The sequence below is a fragment of the Dermacentor andersoni genome, chromosome 9, assembly GCF_023375885.2.
Source record: "Dermacentor andersoni chromosome 9, qqDerAnde1_hic_scaffold, whole genome shotgun sequence".
Lineage (NCBI taxonomy): Eukaryota > Metazoa > Arthropoda > Arachnida > Ixodida > Ixodidae > Dermacentor > Dermacentor andersoni.
In genome coordinates, this window is record NC_092822.1 from 81,619,732 (window position 1) to 81,644,098 (window position 24,367).

The window sequence follows — 24,367 nt, forward strand, 5'->3', positions numbered from 1 at the left end:
TTTTTCAGGTCAACTTTCTCTCGCTACGCTTCCTGAAGGATAACTACCTCGGCTTAAATACTACGAAAACCATATGGTCTACATATACGAATGTGTGTGCCCTTTGTAAGTTGTGGTACCTAAAAAGAAACCTAGAAACAGAACCAGCAAGAGCTGCCTATAACTAACGGGAATGGAGTAAGCTTTAATACGTTCACTCGAACGCATTATTTGAAAGCAAGGTTGGTTCATCTATAACTAGCATGCAGAAGAATCATACAATTTAATGGAAGCAAATAACGTACAGGGAATGGAACTTCGAAGTTATTAGGCTTGCATGTATTTGGGATGTTTGACGAGGTGAAACGAGTGCGAGTTGTCCATGAATACCTTCAATCCCTCAGTGAACAAAGAACTTGTCGAAGCGATAGTCAATAAATACCACTTTCGCAAGATTGAACAGTCATAAGGAAAGATTTGCTGCGATGTATTGGCGAGTGGAATTGTCGACCAGTCGATATTTTTGAAGCTAATGACCTGGTCACTGCACTAGAGAGAGATGTTTATTCTTCCGATTCTTCGTACGTACCTGATGAAGCGCAACTGTCTTAGCTTTGAACAAGTTTAATCCGATGCGATGGAATCCTCTCCTGAAATATTTTAATAAAAATTCGGAACTTTCAGGCATGAAAGCCGTCATCTATGAAGTGTTTTTGTATACAGAATGATGTCGACGTAGGCACCCAACAACTAAATTGCGCGAAAGCAGCTGCACTTTAAATGGCTGCCTGACGCCGTCGGCGAGGGTGCCTTTTTTTTTTTTTGCGTTGGGCATTGTGGGCCGCAGCAGGCGGTGCCAATGCCACCAAAAGCCATCGCGACGTCGGGCACCGCGTCCGGTTACGTTGACTGCCCCAGCGAGTCGAACGTTGCGCTCTCCAGCGTGACGTAGCGTGCTCTCACCCTGCGTCGGACTCCCCTTTAGGAGTCCGTTCTGACTGCGAGTGTGGGCGACCCTCACCACAGAGCGAAGGATCGAAGAGCGAAGGCGGAGCGGGTAATCGAAGACTGTGATACCGAAGAGAGCCAGAGGAGGAAAGAGGAAACGAAGGGTACGGCAGAAGCGCGAGAGCTGTAGTACGGCGCGAGACGGGTTCTGCAGCGCCAATGGACACGAGATGGCGCCAGAGTATCGTGCGTCGTCGGTAAGGAAACCAAGCACTGTATTAGTGGAGGCCTGTCTGCAGTGGCTGCTGCTACTGCGAATCGCACCCACGCGGTGGGTCCCAAAAAGCCGCGCGACAGTGCGCGACGTTTGTAGCAGAACGCATAATTGCACGACACGCTGCCCAAGCCACACACTAACACGAAGTGAGAAGGCTTCTAGAACTGTTAAAATTGAGAATTGGGCAGTATCTTAATCGTTCGCGAATGTTTTCTCGCAGAATGTTGATGGTGAACAAGTTGCTTGGTCGTAATTAAATAAAAACTACAGAGGGGAAACTAGACGAGGGCAAACTGCGACGGCCGTTCGCCCCGTCGTGGTTTGTCTTCGTCTAGTGTGCACTGCAAATTTCTTGGAACGACGACCCTTTTCCTTGCGATGTTTAGGGGTCTTGGTTATCTGCTAAGTGCGCGAGTTAGGTGCAGTACTCGCCTCCGATGAGGGAGGCGTAGGCACGTTCCAAATCAGCGTCGCACTCGGCGAAGTGGAAGAATCCCAGCCTTTGCAGGCGGCTAGTCGGTTTTACTGGTTCTGACGACGTGCCCTCGAAACTTGACGGAGAAAGCGGTCGTCGAGTTAGGGCAATGGCCAGCTCATTGATGTCTGCCACGCTGGCCTGGCAGAAGTAGACATTCAGGCACCTCAGACTTTTACTCTGCACTGCTCCTCTCAGCAGGGCCGACGGGGAAGTCAGTCCCGACCCGCGAACCTGCGGAGAGCGAAGAAAACTTCAGGAGTCATGGTTTGGGAAACCCGAAGAAGCCGGCGTGCGCACACACACATCGACAGGGTGAAGTTCAAAGACATGTGATCGCACAAGAGACCGCTATGAAAAAAGGATTTATTACCGAATTTGGCGCTGAACTGTTCAATGTGAAAAGAAGTTTACGGCAGAGAAGGGTCTTTGAAGAACGCAGTTCAGTTTTCCGATGCGGATGTCCAAATTAGAGATACGGTGAACGACGACGTTTGGTGTATGAAAGGTAGGTTCACATGGTACAAGAGATGCCATTGAGTATTTGCTCAAGACATCGACCACCGAGAAAATCTCACTGGAAAGAAAACGCCGCATAGCAGCACTTCTGTAGCCATCAAAACACGCGCCCTGCGGCAAGCTCTCGCGGTCGGCTCGACGCGAGGTCTCACGAGCTCTCGCGGTCAGCAGGGCTACAATGCTGCGAAGCTTCCATTATGTGCTTATTCTTGGCCCTCTTCACGGGTGTGCTTCGCGAGGCATATTTTGCTGCGCTTTATGGAATGCCATTTGAACAAGCAGCTAAATAAAACACAAGCAGGTGGAGGCTTCAGCAAGCCAAATATTTCTTGTGGAAATTTGTGGATATTGGCAGGTATGGGGCACGCCCATATCAAGTTGAAATAGAAACATTTTAGATTATCATCAAGTACAATTTGAAACCGAAGCGCCTTAAACTGCAGCTCGTGGTTCTTTGTCAATACCGCTGAAGCTTGCACTTCTAGGTTACAGTGCAGTGTAAAGGCAAACTGCCATAACTACCTTCTGCTCATGTACCTGCGAGGTCAGTTTTGGAGAAAAAAAAATATTGAAAGGAGGGAGTACGAGTAGGTTAAAAATCAATGAAATATAAATTCTGGGGTTTCGCGTGGCGAAACCGCAATTTCATTATGAGGCACGCAGTAGCGAGGCACTGCCAAATAATTCTGACCACCCGGGGTTCTTTAACGTGCAGATAATGGGCGTAACCCGAGCGCTTTCGCATTTCATCCCCATCGATATGTGGCCGCCGGAGCCTGGATAGGGTGCCGCACCCTCGGGTGTAGTAGCGCGACACCATAGGCATGACGCAACAATGGCGGGTTCCGAGAAGATGAATCGGCGGTATGCCACTGTGCCCAACCATCACTGCCACCCAAGTGGACAAGCAAGAGTGCGAGAGCTGAACATGGGCTTCTCTAGCAGCTAATACGTAATAATGCATTTCTTCCAGAAATGGTAAAGATCCACACATGGGTTGAAGCAGAGCTCGTACACCTATCCAGTACAAGCGCCTACAGAGCTAGGTACTAGTTTCGGAATTTCGCTGCACGTCAGCCAGTTTCTGGCGAGGGACAGAGCTGAACAACTTACTGTGTAGTAGTTTTTCCGGTTTCGTATGACAGCGCTTGTGGGACATCGGTGATTCCGGAAATACTAGCAGAAAGGAGTCGCTAACTTGTAGTTTGTGAAAAAGCGCAGCAAAACGTTAGAGGATCGCACACACTAGGCTGCATTAGGAAGAGAAGTTCAATAGAGACCACAAACTGCCCGTACAGAACCTAACCAATTTCGCGATAGAACGGATGATTTCCTTATTCACCGAAAAGTTGTCTGTCCCCGCTAAGTCATGCGAAATTCTTCTGCACCAATGATTTCACGTTATGAGGAACCACAAATTACCAGCGAATCCAGCTTTATCACATGATGAGTACATAAACTGTAGGACATGTCGCATTGTTTAACAGAGGTCCGCTAGAAGAACTTGTGTTAGTTTCAAAAGTGTACCTTCCCATGTCTTTAATCTTCGGATTTATTTTACAGTGCAGCTCCTATAAAAGGTAGCCCTTTCTGCGGTAAGCGGCGGCGTCCCATAGGCGTAACCACGTGTCCGCGCTCGTGCCAGTGCTCGCGCGCGCGTCGTCTTGCGAAGCTTGCTCTGATGCCGCGCACCATGGTAGCGTTCCCGTACTGCCCCTTCCACGGCGAAGATTGCACTGGCTCATTCCCAATCGGTGCGGCGATTTCGGTCTCAAATTGTTTATTTCAATATATCGCGAATTGAAGCCTTATCGAGCGGCGCTCAAATTGATTATGGCAATCTGTAATGCTCAATGTAGCTTTAGGATATTAAATTTATCATAGCGGCCGCGAAGAGCGTGAAATTCCTGTAAATGGGCAATGTTCTGCACTTTGAGATTCTTCAATTACTAGGGGAAATCAGGAAGCACAACGGTGCAGTAGGAATTGGAGCTAAATGTGCTCTACTTTGAGATGGCACGCATACAATTTGGAATACGAGAAGGGCAAAACACGCTGCGTAAATAAGACCGAACGCTGTCCGTGTGGTTAAATGTTTCCATTCTCCTCGTCAATGGTGCTATGTCAGTGGACAGTAGTTCCTATGTGTTCTGTGGGAAGCATACTGGCACGTGAGTGCCATTTGGTCTCGACGGGGCTCTTCTCGCGTTTCTGATCTCACGCGAGAGGTCACTCGCTATCTTGCCGAGGCGATTAGCAACCGTGGAGTACGTTGCAAAGCGCTGCCAACTTACAGGGGTTTCACCTCGTTCGGGAGATTTATGGGTGTCAGATGGGAGCCCCCCAATGTCGCCATCTTGTTCGGGGTGCCGAAAAATTGTGCTCCGACTACATCCGGTTAGTTTGTGATTTGACCCTGTTGACAGGGGAAACACCCCGATGTTGTACAAATTACATACGTTGATGGTTTTTACCACGCTTTAATGGTATACTTTGGTATAAACTTTTGTATTGCGAATGAAATCCGCTGCTGCAATGCCTTATTGGTGATACAGGTACCAAGTAAATGACAAAAATGAAGCTGCAATTATCAGCAATGAGGTGCGTTCGGAGAGTCACTGCCTTCAGTATTTAAAAGGAAAGTATATATATATATATATATATATATATTCCTCTTGAATTGATGCCAATAGAGGCAAAGAAAGGATAGAAAAAGAAACTAGCATCATTTCTCATGATGTCTGGGTATGAAGCCGGAACGCTTAGCGATTGTAGAAATCAATGAACAAATAACGACTTGTCTCTGTCCATTTACGCTGCCACCTTGTCAAATATTGAGGAACGTATGCATTCTTGGACTGGGCATAACCGGTATACTTGCAGCTGCAGTGGAGTAGAACGTGGGGCAGCAGTCCCCGTACAATTTAGGTAGTAAACAATAAACGGAAGAGGCGCTTTGCGCCAGCGAAAACGCGGCGCCGCCTCCGGCATGATGGAAATCGCACGGATCGAATGGCACGGCGGAGTGGTAGAGCGGAGCGTCCGCAGTAATGCGGATGTAATTGCACGGTTCCACGGCTCTCGAGAGGGGCTCTTTATTAGAAAAACATAATTTTGCCGGCGCGTAAATGACCGCTGGTATGCTACTCTGGATAGGGATGAGGAATGGGATTAAAAGATTCCAGAGGAGAGTGGGAGAAAAAGAATAAAAATAAATATGAAATGTCCAAGTGGACCTAATACTAATATTTACAGGTGGCATGGCGGGTAAGTTTAGGCTTGTGTACATGATACGAATTGTGCTTGCAAGTGCTAACCACGTTCAGCGATAAAAGTGGTATAGAGGGCAACACGTGGCTTAACTCAGATGTTGCTGATCACGGAGTTTTACTTGACACTAATGATTACATTATTCATCGGAATGATCGGACCAATATAAGGGGTGGTGGCGTCCTAGTCGCCATAAGAAAACAGATCGAACCTTCTCATGTTAATGTTCCCTCCCCACTGGAAATCTTGTGGGTTTGTATTCCTTCACAAGCGCACAAGTGCCTACTTGGGGTATGTTACAAAGTACCAGATCATGCGAGATCGTTCATTTCAGACTCGACCGATAACCTTAGTGCAATTAAACGGAAATTCCAAACAGCTCATATTTACCTTTTGGGTGACTTCAACTATCCTAACATCAACTGGAAAACCGAACATCGCGTTCTACCGACTCTAATGAATTCATAGAGTTTAGTCTAGATTTATCATTTGTCCAGATAATAAATCAACCTACCCGCGGTGATAACATCTTGGATTTGATCCTTAAGACTGCTCCCTAGTTTATCAGCGCAGTGTCTTTTAGTGAAGGATTTGGTGACCAACTGCTTCTCGAATTCACAATTACTACGTCTATTTATCAGCGTACCACATGGCCGAAACAAATCTTAGGTTATAAAAAACGACTACGATGCCATCAACCTCGGTTTAGAAAAGTTTTGCCGCACATATATTCCTACTTTTTCTGGCAGGCCGGTCAACGAAAACTTGTCTTTAAATTTAAAGAAAAATTACGTGGGCTTGTTCACTCTAACATACTGCGAATTTCCTTCTTGGTTAATATATGAAAGCCTTCGTTTCACAGGTCCTTGCGCACACTAAAGAACAAAAAGAAACGTTTATTTAAGAAAGCAATACAATTAAGAACCCAACAATCACGGCTTACCCACAAAGCAGCTGATTAAAAATACTGTCAAGCTGTACGCAAAGCTAAACACACGTTCTATTCATGTGATCTTCAATCTCTTACCAAAAATAACCCGTTTAAATTCTGGAAGACCATACCACCGAAAAACAAGGATGCTCATATATTATTTCAAGACGACATCGGGGTGCCCATAAGTAAACAAAGGTGCCCATTTGTTTTTAACACTGTCTTTAGATCTGTCTTTACTCAAGAAGACCATTCCAGTATCCCACAGCTAACCGATGTCCACTATCAGTACATGGAACCTATAAACGTAACTGCTACTGGTACTGCATCTTTAATTAATAATTTTCAGTTATCAACTTGCTGTGGTATTGACGGCATAAATGCTAAAATCCTTAACACCGTAAATCATTCCAGCGTTATCCTCTGTAACATATTCGAGCAATCATTGTCTATCGGGCAAATACATGATTGGAATATCGCTAAAGTTATTCCGATTTTCAAAGCTGGTGATAGAAATTGTGTTAGTAACTATCGTCCGATATCTCTAACCTGCATCGCATGCAAACTTCTTGAGCACGTCGTCGCATCAGGCGTCGCGCATTACCATGAACGCAATAACTTATTTTTCCCCAAACCAGCATGGATATAGGAAGGGATATTCGCGTGGCACGCAGTTAATAGAATTCACCAGCGAACTTTTTCTAACATGGATGAAGGTTTCCAGACTCCTCCAAGGCGTCGTTGCACTATCGTCGTTGCACTTACATTCTTGAGCGATCTCATGGTTGCGTAATTTCCTGTCATTTCGTAAGCAGTTCACCGTCGTCGACGGATATGAATCCGATTTAACTGATGTTTCCTCCGGTGTTCCCCAGGGCAGCGTCTTCGGTCAATTACTGTTTTCATTCTACATGAGTGACCTGCCATGTAGCATTACTTCAACCTTTTCGCAGTCCACTGCATGATGTATCGGAAAATTAGCTCACCCTCTGAACACCTCGAACTTCAGAAAGACAGATCAAATCACTAACTGATGCACATCGTGGCAAATGACGCTGAATCCTGACAAATGCAGCACTGACTTTTACCCGCAAAAAGACGCCTTCAGACTTCCCATAGTCACTAAATTCTAACCCTTGTGCGCATGCGACTTCATGCAAGTATCTTGGCGTATATCTCACTGTCAATCTTTGCTGGAAGACTCGCATTAATAAAATGACCGCCGAAGCATCGCGTACTCTTGGCTATCTGAAGCGTAATCTTCGAGATGCCCCTTTAACCACTCGAAAACTAGCCTATCAGACTTTGTTCGTCCTCAACTTGAATTCGCCTTGCCCATATGGTCACCGCATCGGGCCTATCTAATACAATCACTTGAACGAATTCAGAACCGCGCGGTACGTTTTATAACCAGGAGATATGACCAACAGACTAGCGTTACTAACCTGAAGTTCTCGCCATCACTCCCTATACTAGAGCTGCGAAGGAAGGTAGCTTTGCTCTGTCTCTTCCACAAAATAATGCATAGTCAGCATCCTACTACCCTTCCCCTTACGGAACCACATCGTACATGCCATCGTCTTTGTAATAGCCACAGGTTTAGGCGCATATTTGGCCGAACCACGGCTTTTAATTCATCAGCGCTTCCACGTGCCATAAGCCGACTCTACAGCCTTCAAAGATCAAGTACTGCTCCGGTTTTCTTAACCGTTTTATTCACTGCCTTGTACTTCGTTAGGCACCCTTTTAGCCACCATTTCAATGTTCTTTCATTGATTGCAGATACTGTGCAATATTTTTCTTGCCTTATATTTGTAACTTTATACTTCTCATTAGTTCTATGCGTCCTGTGAAGCTGTTAGTCATTGTATAATGATGCATGAGCTGCTTTTTGTATCCTTCATTTTCCGTACACCCCCCCCCCCCCCCCCCTCACACAATACTCCTATTTGGAGTCCGAGTATTTTGAATAAATAAATAAACACATTACTCTGGAGGCTGCAGGGAAGTGAGCTAAACATCACGTCACTGGACTCCGCACTAATCGCTGGAAAAGCATGCGGCGTCGCGACGCGGCGTGTTCTCGTGGTATTGTAGGTAAAGTGGTACCCGTGGCTCGAGTGCTCAAAGCTACTCGGCGATACGTAATACAGGGCAAGTAGAAGAGTGGCTCGCAATTAAATAACAAACACTAAATAAAAGAAACGTCCCGTTTTAATATCTGCAATGAAAGGTTACCACGTAGCGAACAGACGACCCAGCCTTCTGAGGCAATGGGGTGCAACTGAAAGCAATGTATAAAATTGAACGCTGTCAACTAGTAAGATTCGTACCAAACGCCTATCGATGGCGTTAGGGTGCCAAGCATTATGAGGGAATGCTGCCTGCTAAAAGCAGGTTTATGGAGAAGGGTGTATTTTTGTCGATAAATTACAGCACCGTAACTATGCATATGTTACGACTCAGGGAAAACGCCCTTTCTATCCGGTTGTGCCTAGCCTTCCACGAAGTTGGTTGGGGAACACTTCATCCCCTGCGGAATTTCAGATGCAGGCACGGCGTTTCCTTCTACGCGTACCCATCCATTGGCATGTGGGCTCTGAAGGATAACTAGCACGCCGTGAACGTAGGCGGAGAACCCGCAGCTACCGTGCCAGTCACTAGATGCGCCTCTTTGATTGAAGCTGAGTTGAGCTAGTTCAAACAGAACTGCGGCCCCGATTGCGGTGTACCAAAACTCCGCGGGCATATCACCAGTGGATACATGTCGTCAGCCGCCCACGTAACGTATGACGAGTCTCGGTAGCGAATCGAGACTGTGTCGGTCCTCGCAACGTGCAGATGCAGCATCTGGTGTTTTACGCGAGGCTGAAGGCGAGCTTTTGGCGACACCAGCGTTGTACATCGCGGAGGCACGGCTGCGCTTGCTCGCGAAGCGCGAGATCCTACATCAGTAGGAAGACCAGTTATACGAGACACATTTCACTTCCAGCTATCGTTAGGACTTGGCGATGCATATTTAAATAGAAGTCAGCAGGAGGGTGCCGGCAGGAGCGTTACAAAACTACGCGCGTTATGCAAGTCCGGCAAGTCAGATGTTTCGAATCGTGTGACATGCGACGTCACAGTAAATGTTGAACTTGCTCCAACACGTTGGAACACAGCCCTGATCTCTGTGGACATGCCTTACCTCAAGTTCTTCGAGGGCTTCGTGGTTGCGAACGGCATCCGCGAGGAGTTCGCCGCTTTGAGCACTTAAGAAGGCCGCAGGCAGGCAGAGTTTCTTGATCGACGTGTTGTGAGCGAAGTGTATGAGGAAGTGGGAGACTTCTGCCGCCTCGGCCTGCGAATGAATACAGAGTACACATAATGGCTCCATGCTATCCATAGCAAGACCATGTGTGGGCAATAGTTGCTCCAGGTAGCCTTTTTATTGCATGGTATTTAGGAGATGTCGCCTTTAAGTGAAGCTGGGTACTCCCGTTCAGATAGGGACTTAAAAGAAAGAATAAATCCGAACAATAGTGAAATGGCAACCCAAATTTTGGTAACAAAAGTACACTAATGCCACACGATAACCAAGTCCAAACCATAACAGAAAGTGAACTCAGTAAGACAGAAACACAAAGTCCAATCACATATGTTCACTAAAGTGAGCACAAGGTCCGGTCACTTAGCATGACTAACATAGGGGCACATAAGAAGTCACGCAATTATGAAATTACAAAAACCAAGGCATTTGATTGGCCAAAGTCGGGTCAAAGAAGAAAAGACTGGGATATGACATTTAATGACTATATTCAATACTTCCCGATAACATTGCTCGCTTCTAGAAATCATCGAAGGGCCAGTAACGTTCGTCTTTGCATGAGTACGTTGGCCAAGGACCGAAGATCTTCCCGACGCTGATGGACCTGCGATCTAATGCCACTAAATCGAGTGCTAAGCGTTGTCCGTGCGTGTCGTGGACACTCCAGCAGAAGATGCTGTACGTCATAAGCGTGGTCGCAAGTGCATTCCGCACTATCAGCTTGAAATTTTATGTAGAAAGTGTATTGTGTACGCGTTACCGAGCTGCAAACTGAATCAATGTTGCAAAGGCTCTGGTTGCGTTTAATGGACGGGATTTTAAATTGAAGTAATAATAAATCTGATATTTTTCATCAAACCATGTCACTTTGTAATCATGGGCCGATATCTGTCTTAAGCGGCGCAATTCGCCTTGTATTAGAGGGAGAACTTGTGTGGCGTTATTAACATGCGCTTCTCCAGTTGCCTTATCAGCTCCGACATTCCCAGAGATTGCAGTGGACAGGTGTCTATTGGACCGTTACTTTGCGATTATCTGCACTTGCGAGTTCCTTAAGTATGTCGTTACGTGACGCCTTTCTTTATTGGGATTTTGTTGCTTTATTTAGTCCTCCATACAGAAAGCAACAAAATCCTAATAAAAAAAGGCGTCAGGCAGGGAGATACGATCTCTCCAGTGCTATTCACAGCGTGTTTACAGGAGGTATTCAGAGACCTGGATTGAGAAGAATTGGGGATAGAAGTTAATGGAGAATACCTTAGTAACTTGCGATTCACTGATGATATCGCATTGCTTAGTAACTCAGCAGACCAATTGCAATGCATGCTCACTGACCTGGAGAGGCAAAGCAGAAGGGTGGGTGTAAAAGTTATTCTGCAGAAAACTGAAGTAATGTTTAACAGTCTCGGTAAAGAATAGCCGTTTACGATAGGTAGCAAAACACTGGAAGTGGTGAGGGAATACATCTACTTAGGGCAGGTAGTGTCCGCGGAGCCGGATCATGAGACTGAAATAATCTGAAGAATAAGAATGGGCTGGGGCGCGTTGGGCAGGCATTCTCAGATCATGAACAGCAGGTTGCCATTATGGCTCAAGAGGAAAGTGTATAACAGCTGTGTCTTACTAGTAGTCACGTACGGTGCAGAAGCCTGGAGGCATACGAAAAGAGTTCTGCTTAAATTGAGGACGACGCAACGAGCTATGGAAAGGAGAACGATGGGTGTAACGTTAAGGGATAAGAAAAGAGCAGATTGGGCGAGGGAACAAACGCGAGTTAATGACACCTTAGTGGAAATCAAGAAAAGAAATGGGCATGGGCAGGACATGTAATGAGGGAAAATAAGCGATGGTCATTAAGGCAGAAAGGTAGGTGGGCGGATGAGATTAAGAAGTTTGCAGGGACAACATGGCCACAATTAGCACATGACTGGGGTAGTTGGAAAAGTACGGGAGAGGCCTTTGCTCTGCAGTGGGCGTAACCTGGCTGATCATGATGTATCGTTATCTAACGCCATGTTTTGCGAATTGGTGACGGTGCGATGAAGTTACGACAAAGTTGCCTGCGAGTCACAAAGGATGGCGCATTGTTTCCCCTTTTCTTGGAATGAATTTATGTAGCCTGGTAAAAACAAAATTGGATAACGCTCTGCTGTTGACGTTGTGCGAGATAGTTGAAACATCTGTATTTGGTGCTATTCTGGAATGATAAATGCAGCTGTAGAATAATTTCTTTGGCAAGAACTATCTATATGTGCTTAAATATAGGCAGGATAGCTGAAGTTCATTTTGTATAACGCTAGTTGTGCCGTTAGCATGAACATCTCGCTTGCAAATAATTTCTTCAACGGAAAGTTCCATTTATGAAGCGACGAGTCGCCGTGGAGGTTAGGAGACATCCGAGAACCGAAATTCGTGATGCGGTAGCGGAATTTTCTGCAGCTGAATAAGTGAAGTGATGCTGGCGCTGTCCCAATAAGCCCACTTGTTAGTGGGCTCCTATTGTGCAGTACTGAAACGCGAAACGCGCATCGACAGCTTTCAACCACCCTCGTAATAGGAAAGTGAGGATGACATGCCACTGCAATTACTAAGAAACTTGAAGTTGTTCGAGGAACGCCTAAGCTTACTCTAAGGGTCTTGGATAAGAAACGGTGGAGTCAATTCTTACGACTAGGATATTCCATGCAGAACAGCACAAGAATACATTATCGTTTGCTTTATAGGTACATTATGTGCTTTCAGTAAGGATGAAACCGACCGTCCCCATACCATACCTGCTACGCTGTGAGGAACATTTACTAACAAGTCTATTTGTTCTTCGAAGGTTTTAATTCACGAATTCCAATAAAGTTGCCCGTCTTTTATAACCCCCCAAAATTTGTGTTGTTTCACTATGCCTAAAGGTGGTCCCTGAAGGTAGTGCTGAAAATTCGTTAGATATCCTCTGGTGAATGACAACCGCTTTACTATCAGACAGTTCAATTCCTCTTTGGTGTAATAATTTGTCGACAATATGGATGCCTTCCTCCGCCATCACACAATTAAACCGCAACGGACCTAAGACGCTGCCTTGTGGGAATCGTTGAAACACGAGGGGAACTTTTTCCTTCGCTTGTTTGAATAAATACTGACTTGCCATTCAAGAAGTAGGATATCCACTGTAGCGCCCTTGCAGAGACTCGCATTTCTAGTAGGCCCCACAGTATATAAGCATGGCCGACTGTGTCGAAGGTTCACTTAAAGTTTGAAAAAAAAAAAAAAAAAAAGCTGTTGCGACATTTCCCCTAGCTCGTTCGTGTTCAACGTACGTAAAGATATCCAAAATCGCGTCCGTGGTGCATTGGCGCCGTAGAAATCCTCTCACGTGATCGGGAAGCGCTTCTGTTAGCTCCCACCACTACTGCAGCCTAGTGTTAGTCATTTCCATGCTTCCATGTTTTTCCATGCTTCAATATAGGTTTCACACGTGCTGTTTTCCAAGAGTCGGGGACGCGCTCTTTTTTCCAAGAGTAATTGGGGAATTCCAGAAAGGCCAATCGACCATTAGGTCTTATGTTGCGCAACATACCGCATGTAATGAAATATACCTGCAGCAGTCTGTCCTAAGACACTTGCGGACATTGCAGCGCCATGATAGAGAATTAGTAGTGCAAGTGTACATTTGCAGTGGCCACTGTGGCTGAATGCCTAAGGAAGTCGGTTTCGAGGGGCACGGACGTGATTACAGAAATCAGTAATAGCGAAAAAAAAGAAAGAGTAGTGGCTATTCCCTGCATTCATTCAGTGTCACAAGCTTTAAAAAGCTGTAAGTAGATATGACGGTAATATTGCTCTCCCTGCTCCCAATAAGCTAGGTAAGACATGCGCGGCAGTACAGAGGAGAAAGAAGCAAGTAAAAGGCAAAAAAATAACACACATGTCCAGTGAAGCACAATAAGAACAACAGTTTTACTGACTGTCGTATGGGTGTGGTTTATAATATTCCCGTTAGCTGTGGCCAGTTCCACGTAGGGCACACAGGACGGTGTATCAATCGGAGGCTAATGGAACACAAAAGGTCGTTAACCGGTGGATCGCCGTCCAATCTTTCCCTACGTTACCAAGATTGTAATTGCACGCCAGAGTTAGATTAGATGAATACGCGATATTGTACAGGCATAAGAATAAAGATACGCGTCTTATGGTAGAGGCATGGCATATCTATAATGGTGGAAGTGCGTGCGGGAGTCAGCCTTCGATTACTTTACATAACGAAGAGAATAAGTGTCTCAACAGTTATCTCTCACGTAAAACGGCATATGTACCCGACTGAGATGTGGTGATACCATTGCAGAGCTTGCGCAGATGAGTTTTGTGTCTTCTTTTTCGCCTCAGTGCTCCCTTCTGTTGATAGTCGGCGTTCGTGTTGTCCAGTTCTATACTCTTGTGTCCCGTCTGCACGCTTCACCTCTTTTTTGCGTAACTAATTGTACAAGCACGCAACACGCAAGATCATTCATTTGCCATTTCAACGGAATATTGCAACTCCGCACTACTAATAAATAAACTTTTTCTAGGTATATCTTCGCAGGATTCTCAGCAATCAGTAATTCTGAAACATCCTTCGATATTGCGAGTACGAAATGGTTGTGCTTAAAAAGCAGGGCTGCTTATTGCACGAGGAGTTATCAATCGTGGAACTGGTGTCAGGGGAGACTACGTACGGCGAAGTTCACGCCATCCTGTTTTCCCTTAATTTTGGAAGTATCTGCACGACCGAGTGGATTTGCTGCGAATTTCTATATTTCCCCTCCGGCCATAAGCTCTTTTTACTGCTCTCAAATGTTCATATTCTTTATCAGCGGATGTGTATTCGTCAGGAATGGGTGCTAGTTTCGTTCACGTTTTCATTGTTTCTTGTATCACTGATGCGAGTTTTCTAGGTCAGCATCACAATCCACTCGACTAGACAGGTGTCAACGAAAGAGCTGCCAGGTTGTCATAGCCGAGTATTTTCGCTTCGCAAAACTTTACACACGTATGTGATATAAGAATTGGGATGGGATCGCTTCCACGCGTTTCCTAATCTGTTGTTACCGACGTGGGTGGACAAGATCATTAGAGCACGGAGGTGCGTCTATGCATCTGGCGTAGCGATATCCCCGCATAAATGTGACATCAATCATTCAATACTGACAGACTGCATCTTTCTGCGGCGCATTAAACGATATTCGCAGGGGCATCACCGTGATTACTTCACATATTACGTTGTGTACGTTAAGGTCCCCACATACGATAACGTCTGATCCTGTTGTGCTAGAAATATTTACCAAATTATCAATCGCAACATGTCTGAATGCTTGCAGGTTGCTCAAGACTTACACATAGGGTTCCGAAACATACTTTGCAGGCTACATATTCCGGAAAATCTTGAGGCCAAAACTGGAGAGGCCAAATCTTCTGGAATGCTGAGCATTGTTCTACCGTTTCCATCTAGACGAGAGGATTTGTATATTATGTAATTAGCAAGACGGAAACTTGCGAAAATCGGATTCGGGTCGAAAGCTATTAGCGTTGCACCGAGATATTGCGACATTTTCGTAACGACAATTCAGGATTGTCATGCGGTTGCACAGATGTGGACCGCTGGCTCATTAATGGCTTCATAGGCAACAGGGCCATTACCTCTGGAAGCTTGTTCGCCTGAGATAGACCTGTAACAATTGCTCGAACTGCAGCAAATAGCACGCGTAGAATCGTGTGTCTAACACTGATTGGCACAGTGTTATCCTGGAATGCCGATGTCCCAGACGCCATCTGAAGCGATCGCTGAGGGGTGTTCTAAAAAGATCGCCGTGGTTTGTAACCTAGCCGAAGAATAGCTGAAGCCTAGCCGAAGTGCTGCGCAAGTTGCCACTCATTTCGTACAGTGCATCTTTGACCCCTAGAAGGACGAAAGGAAAAAAGGCACGACGAAAATGCCGCTATTAAACGCGTAGCGTTCTAGTTCCAAAGATAGGCCATTTACTGACGTTATCCGCAAAGGTAACGGGCCATTCGTCATGCAGACAGTCTTCTTAAAGACAACGTAGAACGTTTCCGAGCCCGGAAGAAAAGGACGACGTGAAAGATGACGTCATGGTTCATTAGCAGTCTAGTATTCGTAGAAAAGCGTTTTACATAGTGATGCAAGTAGGTTGCTAAGTAATCAGCTTTGCAAAAGAATCCTGTAAAGCACGGTAACTACCAGAAACATTCCCGTCATCTTGTAAAGTGTGGCTCAGGTTAGCTGAAACCCGGTTCATTATTCATCCAATAGAAGCATGCAAGGAGTTGCCGATTTCCGCACCGAGGATTATGCGTACGCAATAGATTTTTCAAAGATAAGGTGATAAAACATGCGTGAACCATAATATTAATTGGTTCTAACGGCTGTGTTTTGTTTTTATCTTGTCTAATCATTAGTGTCCCATAACTGCAGACGAGTGGAGTTTGATTTGGGGCGTAGGGCTAGCTTCAAGTGTTTTGTTCTTTTTGAATTGTTGTCAGAAGGACTTCTCGTCTCTGCGTGCCACCGCCCTGTATAAGCTTTCCCGTGCTAACAATTACTGCATACGTTCGCTCTATAATGCCATGGAAGGCTTGCTAGTCATGTCAACCGATCTGTGCAAAGAAACAAACGCGCAAGCCAGCAGTTACTCGTGAGGACAGCACTTTGTTACAAAATGTCCTCGTAGATCCCCATAACCATGCAAAGAGCACAACACATCAAGCACAGTTGAGATAGAATAAGGTAGCTTGGAAAGCCAGCAAAATACTAACCGTTATGTCAGTCAACGACAGACTGACCAGTGCAGTAGTCTTCATGAACCCGGCCAGTGCGGAGGAGACTGCTTGGTTGAAAAGTACGCGGCTGAGCTTCAAGGACACAAGTCTCCACATGATAGAAACCGGGGAAGCCCATGCAATATGATTCTGTGCCTGCGAGGATATATGCAAGCTAGCGTACAGTTGTTGTCTTATTGAGCTCGCTGTGTCATAACCGCAAGCACAGACCTTATAACTATGCCGAAAGCTTGTTCTGGACAGGTTAAGTATGACGAAGGCTAGGTGCAGTCATATAAAAGCGTCCTAGTAAAGCAGAACAAGTCATACAATTTTTCGCGGGTGTGGGCAAGCTTTAATGAGGGCGCGGACTGGGCGACTGGTTTGTAATAGGAGGTTGTGCTCTGATATAGATCGATGTCACAGTAAGGAACGTGTACCGATGTAATCGCTTTGTACGGTTCTCAATACACATCTAGCAGATTACAGCTTTGGCTGCAGTGATTGCAAATTGCGCTGCAAGATCGCACTCAAAAGACTAGTTGGAGTATAATGAGAACGTGAGTGTGGTGCCAAAATGCGGGTTTCGCTATACATTGAGTCCTAAACTAAGAAAAATATTAGCTGATGTGTATTGAGAGGTGATGCTGCCCTAGAAAAAAAGAAACATGTAGGACGGCGGCTCTGTACAACGTGAGTTACAGGCGTGACCAGGTCCGGCAGCCTAGGCTAAAGAGTCGCAGCATATAAAAGGAAGGGTCATCGCAGGACACACGAAATTGTAAAAATCGAATTTCAACGTAATGAACTCTTGTAACGACCATATTGAAGAACAAGTCAAAGAAAACGATGTACAAATGAAAAGTCAGCGGAAAGAATAACAAGGGCAACCTAAAATGAAACGCATGAAGGAGATTAAAGATTCGGGCCTAGAGACACTGTCGCTATGAATCACCACACATAGTTTACGAGCTAGCAGCTGTAAAACTCCACTTAAAAATCGCAGGTATTCGCATTTCTTTCGGAATGGTCCATTAGGAAAAGAGTGGTTCCCAAGTATACATTGCTGAAAAGATTGGCACCTGAAATTTGGCCACAGCCACGTGGAAGCCTTCATTGCATAGCATAATATGCTGTGGGCAAAAGCAGTCACTACAGATTCAAATATAATTGCGTGATGAGTGTGATACAGAAAAGCAACCAAGCGAGACTCGCAGTTTACGGCAAGCGCAAGTCAGATGATGCCACGACATGCTACTATCAAAAATAAGGCGATGCTGCCCAGGCTCAGTCACACAAGGAAAAAAAAAAAACTAGTGGAAGGTAGGCAAACTATGAATAAAAAGAACTGCGAGGCTGTACGCCATCTCAATGCAACTACAAAAAATAAAACCGCCGTATCTCCCGAAATGCGAAGCTTCCATCGCAACAGCAAATCATTAGACAGCCATGCACAGAAAGGTTAGTAGTTTTATCAGCTGTATAAACCTGTGTAAACCTTCCATTACTAACTAAATTAACAAGCATGGTGTCACGCGCGCACAGGCAAACAACACACCTCAATGACCGCAGACACTCCCCTATCTAATTGCTGGCGTGATGAACGGCAGCAGCGGCGCGCGAAGTCTCCTTCGTGCTGCATTACGCTTCAGCGGCACTAGGCCCGCGACAATACGGCGCACGCGAAGCCATGAACTAGCTCGGGTCGGCAGGCTTCGAACCCACTGCAGGTTGCTTCCAAGACAGGAACCGGGTCATGCGCCGCCGGAGTAGAAGCGAAGTAGCGCGCTAACCTGCCACCCTCCTCCTTCCTGGTGCGTACGCGTCTCCCCGCTACCCCTCGTCCCCTCGTACAGGCGAAAAGTCGGCGCACCCCCCCTCCCACCGGCTCCGTTCGCGCGAGAAGTCACCGCCCTTCACCTCGCGCCTACACCTGAAGGCGCGTGGGAGCACGGCACATGCACTTTATACAGAATACCACGGCGACGCCGACGATGATGAAAATTCGCTTGGATTGTTCATAAAATGGCTGTCGCAATAAGCAGGGTTCGCAGAAGGCGAAGAACCGATGACCGCCGCATACCATCTAAAAGGCCAAAGAAAGGCCATTTTTATTGGCTGTGTACTAGATTACAGTTTACATGTCCTTGTGTGACCGCCAACACTAGGCACTCGAGAACACAGTGAATACGAAGCCTGAAGTCACCGCTGCTACTGTAGCCGTTGTACTCGCTGCAGGTTACGTTCAATATAGGGCGCGCTAACCTGTTCACCAGAAATGAAAAAAAAAAAAGTTGGGTTAGGATGCCTAATGTCAATACGAGATTTGGTTGGGCCGGAAGCGTCAGTTTAGTGTAGGAATTTTCGCGCATGTGATAGCGGCGCACTCACGGGGCCTTCGCCGTTGTAGATGTCGGCCCTGAAGTCGAGGAAGATTACGTCATCAGCGCGTTGAGCCATGGCGTGCCAGAACAATCCGCGCTCTAGCTTTGCTTCTGTCACGTCGAGAAGAACGCGCGTCACGCAACTGCAAAATGAAGAAAGGTCCTGCGTTATATGCGACAGTCCGTCGGAAAGACATCGTTTGTCAAGCTACAGAAACGCAACAAGCAGGAACCGAACACCGCAGAACCGAACACCGCAGAACCGAACACCATGAGCGAACATTCGTCTAGCGTCATCACTGTAAGTAACAAAAGGTTTCCTTTCTTCGAAAAGCACGTATCGCTGTGGAACTTGCGCCTCTGTTCCCGATATGAAAAGTGTCGAATAGTTCACGCGCACAGTAGTTTCCTTTCTTCTGCTCGAAATCTCTTATCAAATTGAGGCAGACTTCTGCAACCCATGCAACGTAAAAGCAGATACGTATGACCCAGATCTTTAGTTACAAGATAATGCACCCATACTAGGCTGCGAATGCCCCGTCCAGTTGGACCTATTAATGCGTTCGATAGTTTGGCTGGTAGATACCCCAAACATATGAGACGATTCCCTAAGCGACTTGACTGTTTAATGAGAGCGTAAACTTTATCTTCAAAGCAATAAGATGTGAGTGCGGCGTCTTTTTAGTGGGTCTGGGCACCCGCCGCGGACGCGGTTCCTAGACCCTGTCTCGAAGCGGCTTCCTCGGCTCGCTGGATGACCCAGAGTTGTGCTGTCAGGTTCGAACTGAGCATTGCGGTGTTCCTGCGCGAGCGGAGGCTGGCGGTGGAAGAGACTGAGCTGTCGGCACTGCCCGACTTGTTTGTTAAGTGCTGACATTCCGATAACATGTGATTAAGTGTGGCAGCCTCTCCACACGATGTGCATCTGTGTGTAGTGTACATGTCTGGATATATGGCGTGCATGAGTCTGGGGTTTCTGTAAGAATCTAATTGTCCGAAGTGTACTGCTTGCATTCTGTCTAACCTAGCGTGAGAGAATGGGTATACGCGCCTTTGTGACTGGTAGCGTGTCGTGGAATCTGGTCAAACGATCTTCCCACGCCCAGACGTTTGCATTACCCCGCGGGGGCTCTTCCTCCGATGATGCTCGGTGAGTGAGGCCTCGAGCAACGCGGTGAGCCACTTCGTTGGGGGTGTTCAATCCAGTGTGTGCTGGTATCCACAGTAAGTGACTTCGGTTATCGAAGTCGGCCTCTTCCTGGTGTATGGGATGTCGCTGGAGTATGTAATACGCCTCTTGCGAGATGCAACCATTTGCGGAATTGCAAATTGCCGTTTCCGAATCGCAGATCACGTATGTCGATTTGGTTTGTGTGAGGGCCAGTGCTATGGCCGCTTCCTCTGCCGCTTCGGCATGTGCCGTGTTCACGGTGACGCTCGTGAGGAACCAGTTTTTAATTACTAGCTCGGCGGCTAGTAATTGCGGGCACGAAACTGCCTGTCTCGATAACGGGCTGCGTAGGAAAAAGACCGTCTCCTTGTTGGTGGAGTAGCTTGGGTTCATGTGTTATGCCCTGGCTTTACGTCTACCCGTGTGGTGTGGGGGGTACATGCTGCGAGGCAATGCGGGTGCGTATAATTGCTCGCGTATGGTCCTAGGAATGTCTACTCTGATGCTGTGCTGCGTGTGAAAAAAATCAGTAATTTTTTTGTGGTGTTTAACTTGTATGTATGCGCATTTTCTCGACGTTTCTTTTCGTATTTTTAGGGACAATGCAGCCACTTGGGTGTGGCATTACACTCGTTGCGTTGGTTTACCTTGCGCATCACAATAGTCGCAGAAAGTGGCAACCTAATTCGACATGGAGAATTTAATGACAAATGGAAATGGTGCTCAAATGGCTCACCTGTGCCGCTGGAGCAGTACGACGATGAGTAGCGCAGTCCGAAAGACTTCGTAGTCACTCGGCTTATCGAAGAGGGAACATCTGAATCCCACGAGCTCCAACTCGTAACACTTGTGCGCAAGCAGCTCGAAGCAGCCCGTGGTGAGCAGGGAATTCCACCGTTCGAGCTCGTGGAAAAGCCAGCAAGGGCAATCGCGCCGCCACGTACACGCAGCGGAGTAGTGTTTGTTGGAAGAGACGGAGTTTCCGCCAAGCAAAGGGCGCAAACCTGGGACAGATGGACGGCGGCGAAAAAAAAAAAAAATGTTAGGACAGGACACTGCGGACTTGTGCCGGAACGGCTGATCTCGCGGTCGTAAAGCGGTTTCGTTTGGTTGCCATACCGGACTGCTCACCGTGATTACTGCTGCCCGGAAGCGAGTAGGAATCGTGAAAAGCTGCCGACGTCCACTCGGGCAGAGAAATTGTCAGACAGTTCCTTGTCGGGCGCGAATAACCTACCATACTGGCAGGCGAGCAGTGCAATGCCTAACATAAAACATTGATTCTCATCAATGTCGGTCGGTTGAAGTGATGAAAGCACGGGCGGCTAGTTAGGAGCGAAGGCGCGGAAAACAAATATTTGTTGGCAAAATAAATCTGCAATTAGGCGTGTGCGTCACGCTGCCTCTCACAACTCCAAAGCCCAATACACAGCGAACGGGAAGAAACTAAACATATCTGGAACAGCTGCACTTGTGTTGCTCAAGTTGCTCTGCGCGAGGTCAGGTTTGCATTGATAAATTGTGGTCAAAGCACGACAACATGCGGTATGCCATGTGCCAACTACCACGCACCGAGATCTAAAAATGTGCAAATGCCACGTAGATGAACAGAATCAAGGTAATGTGTGCCGTCACATAGAGATACTCCGTTACAGAAATGATATTGCTCGACAAAAAGAAACGACACGGACGTGAGGAGACAACACACCAAGCGCAAACTTTCAACTAAGGTTATTGTGCCACTGCGTCGATTTTTTACGTGAAGGGCAGTGTATACCGCGCATGCGCTTACAAGAGAATGAAGTGCGAATTCATGTAGCGTAGTTACGAGTCATGTGATGCCGCGTCCAAGAAACGTAACTCTTTCTGCGAGAGCGAGAGACGGGAAGCTAACACACTTCTCACCCAATTTTGCGATCATCTCCGCTTCAGATATTTCACGGATGAGCTGCGTGCTGCCACGGGAAACAATCGTGCATCGATCCTCAAGAGGTTTACATCCATGATCGCGACAGTGGATCGCCAAGAAACCACCAGAGCCGTTTTTTGGTGTGTCGTCTTCTCTCACGTCCGTCTCCTTTTTTTTTTGCCACGCAATATCATTTAGGTAATGGATTACCAACTTGCCCGGAATGCTGCTCTCATTGAGATACTCCGATTTTTGTATGTCGCCTAATTATGTAAGCAGTGATCATAGAAGAAACTTCGCAGATATTAGAATTAAATAAAAAGTGTCAATGAGAAATGAGTAGAGCGACATTAAAGACCCTAGACGCAGCTTTGTGTTTACTAGTACGTGCTGCGTGAAAGTTTTTCTGCGCATGAAGAAAGCCCTTGAACAAACGCAGAATTTGAGCGCTACTGGCCGATTGAGGCACGTTGTCGCGTAATGAACGTGACACCGAGGCTAGGTGTTCCGCTACTGAGGCGTTCAGCCATTTCTGACACTTGAGAGGTACAGCTACGGTTTCATGTCACAGTGCAAGTACTTTCACTCAACGCTGCACAATCTTGGGTTTTAGACACCTAACGCAATGAACCGTTCGCAGAGTTGTCCAATACTGAAAAGACATTGGCCTAGAGAAATGCAAATGTTAAAAAAAAAAAAGACAGTAGTTACTGAATGGGACGGGTTGAGCCCCGGAAGAAGTCCTGGTCGTTCTTTTCAGAGCATGTTGAAAGTAGAAATCGTAAAGGAGGCGAATTTGGTTCCGCCTCGGACGGTACCGCTCGCATTTTTCGCTCAGCGTATCCATGTATACATGAGTGAAAACGTGGCCGCTTCCTGATGCCCACGGCGACGGCGGGGCCATTTTCTGCACTCGAAGAGAAGAAAAAAGATAAGAACACCGCGTAAACTTGCTTTGCAATTGCAGTTGCTGCAGGGGACTGCCAGCTACTGCTGTGAAGGACTGCCGACGGTTATGCTGCAAGCATTCACACAGAATAGTAACACGCCCTATTGATCAAGACGCGTTTATTTAGAACCTACAGCCGTAATTTTCAACATCTGCGGATTAAAACATGTGACATAAAACTGTCCCCGGTATCGGCTTACATTGTAATGAACACTAGTTTAATTCGGCCATGAGCATGACGAATGTATGGCAACGACGTAGGGACGACGCGAACGAATGACTAAAGCATACCGAGATAACGGTTATGAAATTAGGACAGTTTAACGATGACGTGCGAATGACTGTACTTCGGAGAAAAACCAATGCCCGACAGCGTACGCTGGCAGTTGGAAGATGTCATACCAAATGACGATAGAACTGCAACGTCCGTATGAAAAAGAATGCATGACGATGATGGCGTAATCGGAACAGAATGTCGACAGCCTTATTAGGACAGTATGTCGAAGGAACGAGGAAAGCAATTTGACGAAGATGGCATGATGACGGTGGTATGAAGGCAATGACACGGTGAGGATCGGAAGACGACGCTGGAATAGTGACCGTGTAGAAACGCCCATGAGAAGACATTTGGCGGGGCAAGGTAGTAAACAACATGGGTAACTGGGTAAATATGGTAAATGCGTAAAGAATGCCAATAAATAGAAAAAGGTTTTACGAGGCACAAAGCTGTTCCATTGCACGTAAATGAGGATACGAAATACATGACATAAAAAACATGAAACATGTATTTTAGTGGCACTCGCACGTGTGCCTTTTTTTTTTAGGTTAACTTTATGCAAACGCAACGCAGAAATCGAAGACGCAACTCTTCCAACAATTAGCCGGTGAAATATGCCACCTTATGCGAGACCTCAATAGTGACGTCATTCAAATTTCTACGTCCGGGTGTCCAGGGATTTCGCCAAAGTCGACCAGAGCTGGCGGAATTAAAGTCAACGATTCAGCGCGGTATGCAGTGATTTCCAATTCTAATTATTCTAGACACTTCAATATCTGAACGTGTAACTTATGCTCTGAACTGTTGATAATGAAAGCCACGATTTTTTCACTGTACTAAATTCCCATTTTTTCTGATTTTGAAACGTCCCCCATAGCCTCAGGAAATGGGCTAGACCACGCGAGACTTCGCCTGTTAGTTTGTTTAAACGACAGACCACTAGGCGCGCCGCTATAAATATGAGTATCTAGTTTTGCTGGGCCCAAATTGCGAGATTAAGTTTGCAGGGGCAACATGGCCACAATTAGTACATGACCGGGGTAGTTGGAGAAGTATGGGAGAGGCCTTTGCCCTGCAGTGGGCATAACTAGGTTGATGATGATGATATAACATGGAGCAAGATTCGTGCAGGGCAGAGACCATCTTATATTCCGCTGTCATTAG

General features: G+C 46.4%; 1 protein-coding gene across 1 annotated transcript in view; it reads right to left on the reverse strand.

Annotated features, from left to right (window-relative positions):
• Positions 1-24,367, reverse strand: part of LOC129384117 (uncharacterized) — a 46,319-nt gene that overhangs the window by 15,825 nt on the left and 6,127 nt on the right. The window contains exons 2-6 of the mRNA XM_055069258.1: positions 20,805-21,072; positions 18,905-19,040; positions 16,511-16,669; positions 9,590-9,742; positions 1,637-1,913 (exon numbers count right to left, since the gene is read on the reverse strand). Of these exons, the coding sequence (XP_054925233.1) occupies positions 1,637-1,913; positions 9,590-9,742; positions 16,511-16,669; positions 18,905-18,973 (658 nt within the window). The 5' untranslated portion in view covers positions 18,974-19,040; positions 20,805-21,072. The remainder of the gene's footprint in view (positions 1-1,636; positions 1,914-9,589; positions 9,743-16,510; positions 16,670-18,904; positions 19,041-20,804; positions 21,073-24,367) is intronic.